The 7078-nt window shown below is 41.4% G+C and overlaps 1 protein-coding gene across 1 annotated transcript; it reads left to right on the top strand.

Moving 5' to 3' along the window:
• The first annotated feature begins 1467 nt into the window (after positions 1-1467).
• LOC103478667 (uncharacterized) lies at positions 1468-7078 on the top strand. Its single transcript, XM_008432666.2, has 3 exons — positions 1468-1759; positions 3881-5841; positions 5922-7078. Exons 2-3 carry the CDS (start codon positions 3913-3915, stop codon positions 6654-6656), a joined length of 2664 nt encoding a protein of 887 aa, XP_008430888.1. The 5' UTR covers positions 1468-1759; positions 3881-3912; the 3' UTR covers positions 6657-7078.

The following is a 7078-nucleotide window of genomic DNA, read 5'->3' as shown; positions in this document are numbered from 1 at the left end:
TTAAATACGTAATGTAAGCTGAGAGCCTTTGCCACGTTATGCACAGAATCAGATAAAAAAAAAAATTGACTTCTTGAGGAACTGACCTGCTTTCAAAAACAGAACCACATTTGACCCATTGTACAAGTTCTGTGTCTGATTTACAGCATCTTTCTTTTGAAAGAGGTTATTAAAGACATTTCGGAAGAAATTGATGTCCAGAAATTTTGTTTCTTACTATGAATTTCTTTAGATCTTTAAAAGTGGTTGTAGTTTTGCCCAAGTCTAAGGTTTGAGTCATTCTGACCAATAAAACTCAAAAAGCATAAAAATTGTGACTCTGGGTCACTTTCCCAACCACTAATCCACGCCTCATTTTATCCCAATCTATTTCCGTTTCATGTCCATGTGCTGAACTACTATCAGATTTAATGTCTTGGTAGTTCAGTTAAATATTTGATTTAACATTTAAATTAATGTGATAAACACAACGCTACTCAAATCTCACAGAAATTACAGTAAATTTCTTTGTACTTTTTCCCAGGATTTTGTAGCAATGGAACAATGTTTCCATTTGTTCTAGTGCAGATATGTTTCTTTTTTAATTCCACTTGATTCTTATAAAAAAGGATCATATACTGGCAGCCTAACCAGTTTCCCGCTCTGGGGTATTATTCACTGGTGTAATGTAGCTGCATTTCCTCACAGTAGAGTCTGTACATGTTATCAAAAATCGCTTTAAATCATCAGCAGTCGAAGCATGTAGGAAAGTTCTCAAAGTGGGTAGAGTTTGAGAATAAAACGACCAAAACAAGAGCTAAATAAAAAAAACACCATGTGTTGCTTTCATATAATGTGAAAAATGACTTATTTTAATTGGATCTTTAAACACTATTAATGGATACCTGCCGCAAATGCCAAACAATAGTGTATTCCTTTTTTATTATTATTTTTTTTATTTTACTTGAAATCGATTCAAAATTGATATACATTTTTGTTTCCATTTCCTAAACATAAGATATTTAGAACCTGGTCACATGCTGGCGCCTCTTTTTGTCCTCCACTTTTCCATCTTTTTGTTTCCTTCTCTCGGTCACAAGCCGTTTCATGTTTCGTCTTGGTCAGGCTGGGATAATAAAACCCAAGACGCTCAGAAAGCCACTTTAAAATGTTTGTCTTTCTGAAAGGAATGAGGAGGAGTTGAAACTTGTGCACAGAACTATTTTGCTGGTTTTAGCTGCTACCTTGACTATGAACACTTGCACCACCATACCATGGAAATCATTATGACCAGAGTCACGCCTGCATATTCAGTCCATGCAGGAGGAAGGATCACAGACTGAAATGTTTACCAAGACTCTACTTAAACACCTCAACGTTGATGCTAATGTCATTTGCTAATGTTAATCTTTACGCCTTTATCTAGGGGGGGTAAAAAAAGAGGGAAACTGATCCACTATTTCACGCCGGCGACACCCAGACGGCTGCTTGCATTAGGTTGGCATTAATCACTCTAAATGCGCAGCTAAAACACTTTAGACGGAGTAAATTGCAAAGTACACAGCTCTGATGGCAAGACAAATGTCAAGAGTGAATGCACATGTTTCAGAGTTTGCACACAGAGGAAACTGGAGTCAGCTTGGCAGTATCCTAGCAACAGCCAACAAGAAGTAAAAACTGCTCAGAGGGGGAAGAGGGGGGCAAGGTTGGTGGTAAAAGTGAAGTGGGTGAGCGATGTGGTGAAGAAGAGCGGAGGATCACTGCAGCACCGTGACGACAGGTAAGGCAAAGTGATGGATTCGGGGGTTTTGTGTTGTTTTTTTTCCCCCTCTTATTTATATGAACGTAAAAGAGAACTCTTTTTTTATTGTAGAATTTTTAATGTCTTTATTTAATGTAAAAGTATTACATTAAGTTTCAGAATATTTATTTTTGAACACATCTCTTTACGTTTGACGTTTTTATTTTACATTTATTTTAAGCAGTATTTCTTCTGCTCTTTCAAATGTGGGTCATATGATGTGAAACTGGATCCCTCTGATGCATAATGTAGTTTTGCAATATGATCAGGAACCTGATGACAAAGGACCGGTACTGACCCAGTGCCTCAGTTACTCCTGTCAACATAAATAATCTACAAGTCGCCAGTGATGCAGGAAGCTAACAAAATCCATCCTCTCATTGCAGATATTTAATACACAGTGGTACAAGGCATGCAGTGGGATACATTTGTCAAGAAAACCTAAACTTAACTATTAAAAGTTCAATTTAAATGAGCTTCTTTCAAAAATGTTCAATTGTTAATGTGAAAGCCCAGAGACATAGGAGGCTATTTCAGCTGAATACTAAGCTACATTTTGTTGATTCACCTCGTCTTTCTCACACAAAAACGATGCTTTGCTCAACCCCTTAAAAGAAACTTTTCACTTCTACAAGGCCAACCAGAAGCAAACCAAGAAAATAAAAAAGCTAGATGCTCTGTAAAATATTATTTATTCTTATTTCTGTGTTGAAGGCGCTTTTTGGAATTTTACATATTTGTTTTTAGTATTCTTTACCGTTAATATACTTCTGGAAAGTTGTGTTAAATTTGCGTCTGTTGTTACGGTTTGCACTAAAACAGCAGACTTGTAGTCATTCCTCGTACATTATCACATCGCTTATCTGAATTGTATTTCAAAGCTTTAAGTAAGTAATGCATAGTCTCGGCTTCCAGGCATTTTATACTGTAGTGTCTCCAGCTAAAGCAGGCTGCTGTAAGTATCTGTTGGATGATGCGAACGTCACCGCAGTGATGTTGGATCACTGCAGTGGGTGTCGTTTCCCATCCTAAACACTATAAATTCACATTTTAAATGATGTGCACTGTAAAAATGAGGGCAAATCATTTAATGACGGGACATGACGTTCCACAAAATGCACATCTTCACATTTCGACCAACGTTTTATTACACGCCAATATTCATAGCAAAACAGGATAAAGCAGCTTAAACATTAAACCATTTGATACCTTTCCTATCTGGTCCTAGGTAAAAAAAAATGCTCCTTCATATTTATTATAGAGAAGGACTAACTTTGACTACTGTTTCTCTGCATCACTTTATTCACTTCATGAATAAAATATCAAAGTAAAATCTACTCTCAGCACCGACGAGCCGAGAAGTGCTGTTGACACTCAGTTCCTCCTACTCTTGCCCTCTCTGGATTCCTTTTCTATCACGGCTTTAAACGCAAGTCGAATTCTCAGTGTTGGATTCAAACCTTTTCTTGTCCGTCGCTTGATCTTTTCCACAGTCACTGTAAAAAGGAAAGACACACAGTGTGTCCCCTTAGCAGGCTTTTGTCAGGTTTTAAAATTATTGAAACATCAAATGTTTAAAATGACGCTAGATTTTTAAACAAAGAACACACTCACACACACACAAAAAAAAGAAATACTTGCAAACAAAAAAAGTTTTCTTAAGTGTTTTTACCATGGATTGGTCTGTATCTGGCTTATTGATGCATTTGGGAAGTGAGGCTTGAATACAACAGATGAGTTTAAAGCTGTATTGGTTCTGACGGAACAATGTCGGAAAGCACTGTGTGCGTCACAGTTTGTTGAGTGTGAGCCTGTGTAGCTGCAGACTGAGGAGTGTGCCCATATGTTTCAATGTTATGTCTGATTAAGTTGTGCTATTTTGCTTTTTGTGCATTTGGGGACTACTGGACTAAAATACTGGCATCATTGTCATCAAATTGTTATAAATGTAAATGAATAATGTGAGATTGATGATTTGTCTAATGAATCAGGCCCAAGTACAATGAAGTCCCTGCTAAAAAAGTGCCCCTTTCTTGTTTCATAACAGTCCTTCTGTAATATCTCCTGTATTTATAATAACTCTTCGCTTTCTTTTTCCAGATATCGAGAACATAGTCTACCATCCTTTCAAGATGTTTGTGGGAACCCCTCTCGATAGCAGTTCAACCTCTTCCGTCCAAGCCGACGGTCCAGACCCCAACAGTCCAGATTCTGAGTCAGATGGTCCTTCATCATCTTCTCCACATCATTCGCTTCCCTGCTGGGCGGCCCAGGCTCAGAGCGACCTCGCCCAGGCCAGGGAGGAGTTACGTCAGATACAGCTGCGTCATGCAACTGAGATTGAGACGGTTAAGCGGGGCGTAGAACGGGCGATCCTCGGAGCACGTACAGAAGAGAAGCGTCTGCTGGAGAGGGTGGAGCAGGACCATCGGGACGCTCAGCAGCGTTTGGAACAGGTTGAGAGGGAGAACATGGCGGCCGCCAGGGTGAGTCAGTCTCTGATGGAGCAAAGGTTTGAGAAGTTGGTTCAGTTTCAACAACGACTCCAGATAATGGATCAGTCTGTTCTTTCTGAAAAGGGACCAAACAAAAACCTCTTACTAGAGGAGATTTCAGAGTTCCTGCAGCCCTGGGAAATCTCCGTTTCTCTTAAGAAAGTAAACTTCAAACCAAGCTCCCAGCGTAATGCGGTAACTTTCGGAGACATTCGAGTGGAAGGGCAACATCTGTGTCTGAATGTTGGAGGCTGTGGGCCAAATGGAAAGCTGTGTGCCTTGCATTCACAGGAGATGCATTGTGAAGACCTAAACCAACAAAGTTCTAAAAGGACAAAAAGCACGCAAGGACAGGGTTGGACATCACCGACAGGCAGGACGGTCAAAAGGATCAACTTCTTAAACCGCGGTGACGTAGAGTCAGAGGAAGAGCAGAAGCTTTCGTCTACAAAGATAAACCACTGGCTGCCGAAATGTGAACAGTTTGACTGGGAAGTATCCCAAGTTGATGAGATGGATAAAAGTTGCTTTGAGCAACAAGGGGAGAACTTATATTTGGCTGTGCCTTCTGCTAAAGATAAGGATATCAAAGCAAAGGACATGGTATGCACGATAAGCAATGCTGGAAAATATTACTCACCCTCTAATCAGAGAAAGATGCTTTCTGTGGCCACTAGTAGAAAAGCGTCTCCTTCCCCTGAGCGAAGACAGGAATCTGCCAAGATGAGTCGTTGCTTGAGTCTAGACAGCAATGGGGTAGAAAAAGGAAGACTTGATTCGAATAACAGACCTTCGCATTATGTTAGTAGTTCACTAACATCTCCTAGGATGGCTCCAAGAGATCATTTGGTGAGTCAAAGCTGCCTAGACATTACCTCCAAAGTGCGATCACACTCTCGTCTTAGCCAGTCTTCTGATGAACACTCTCTGGGGACGTTAGGTGACTCTGGACGTGCGCCATCTCCAGCAGACAGCCTTGACTCCACCTATACCTTTATCGTTAGCCCGTCACACGACTTCAGTTTGAACAAAGGCTCTTTGAATCACAGTTTTCACCTGTCCAAGTCGGCAGTGGATTTAACACACAAGTCAAGGCCGTTGATTAGTAGCGGCACAAATAAGCAAGAATTATGCAGTGTTAGAAGTGGCAACTTCAGCTCCGTGTTGAGCTCCACCTCGGCCTCACCACCTCTAAGTAGAGGATTTGACAGCGGTCAGATCCTCTCATACCCTAATCATGTTGGTCATAGCATCTTGCCACAGTCTAAGAAATCCACAACTGGGTTAAGACAAGTCCCTGTGGCCAGGTCTTTGTCAATGTCAGTCATAGATAGTTCCTCTCAAGAACACAAGAGAGGCAGAGAGGAAAGAGGAGAGCCAGCCCTGGTGGAGTTGGAGGAAGAGGTTGATCCGTTGCTTATGGAGTTCACCGCAAGCGGTGTTCATCTCATGGGGCAGTTTGGGAGGCAAGGTTCAGGCCGGGCTGATCTTACCCTGCCAAGTGGTATCCATGCCACACCACAGGGGCAGCTCTTTATAGTTGACTGCGGAAACGCACGTGTCCAGGTTTGTCTTCTTTCTATTCTCTTAAGCATCAATATAATGTCTGCTATTGAAGATTTAACTGAATGTACATTTTCTAACAGGTGACTGATCCTCAGGGGAATGTCCTTCAGCAAGTAAGTACCCCAAACATCAGTGGCTCCTCCAGAAGATGCCGTAACTACTTTGACATTGCCGTCAATGCCAAGGGTCTAATCGCCTTAAGCTGTGCTTCGGAAAGAGCTTTGCTCGTGTTCAGCCGACACGGTCGCCTGCTTCAGACTTTTGGAGGATCTACGTTGGGCTCTGCAAAGGATGAGCTAGAAGCTCCCCGAGGGGTGGCTGTAACCAGACTAGATGAATTCTTGGTAGCTGATATCAGAAAAGGCACCCTCATCGCCCTGAAGCTTGACCCTAAAACGGGCTCCAGACTCGAACGCACAGTGGTGACCGGATTCCACAGGCCTTACTTGGTGGCAACCTGCCTGAGCTCGGGCGTGGTAGCAGTGTCCGAAAGGGGCAATGAAACGGGACGAGTGCCTTGCATCAAAGTTCTGGAGCCAAGCTGGAACACAGTGAGAGTTCTTGGTGTATGTACTGGCATGGGACCAGTCCTCACATGTCCCTGGGGCATATGCATTGATAAAGACGGCAATATCTTAGTCGCAGACTGGGGAGAGCAGCACAGAATTGTGTTGTACCCTGCTCAAGGCGTGGGCTGGCCCATCGTACGCCAGGGATTGAGCAGCCCACGTGGCCTGACCTTATTACCAGATGGGCAACTAGCCGTGTCCGACAGCATGCACCACTGCATTAAGATTTACAGTTATAAAGGGTGACATGGCTAGATTGACCTAATTGACATTTAAGGAAAGGGTTTAACAAACTGGTGAGTTTATATGATACAATATAATTTTGAGTTTGCAGTAGCTGGAAGACACATTTATTTGCCTTTGTAAGTCCAAGGGTATCTTTTAAAAAAGAAGCAATATAAACCTGTAAAGATTCAAAACACTCCCTAGCAAGTGTTACGGTAATCTACCGTTAGTGGTAGTTTATTTTTATTTTGTTGTGTAGATTTTACATTACAGAGGGGTTACATCGTTTGTAGTATTTTATTACGTTTATGTTAACTTTAAAGAACTGAAACCTACTAAATTAGGAAATCAAACTTAATAAGTCAACACTTAAATTGGTCAGATATTGACAATATCAAGACTTTTATATTTATATATATTTTAAAAATTATATATAAAACCAC

Source organism: Poecilia reticulata, linkage group LG2 (assembly GCF_000633615.1).
Source record: "Poecilia reticulata strain Guanapo linkage group LG2, Guppy_female_1.0+MT, whole genome shotgun sequence".
Classification (NCBI taxonomy): domain Eukaryota; kingdom Metazoa; phylum Chordata; class Actinopteri; order Cyprinodontiformes; family Poeciliidae; genus Poecilia; species Poecilia reticulata.
This window is presented reverse-complemented; position numbering and strand designations above follow the sequence as displayed.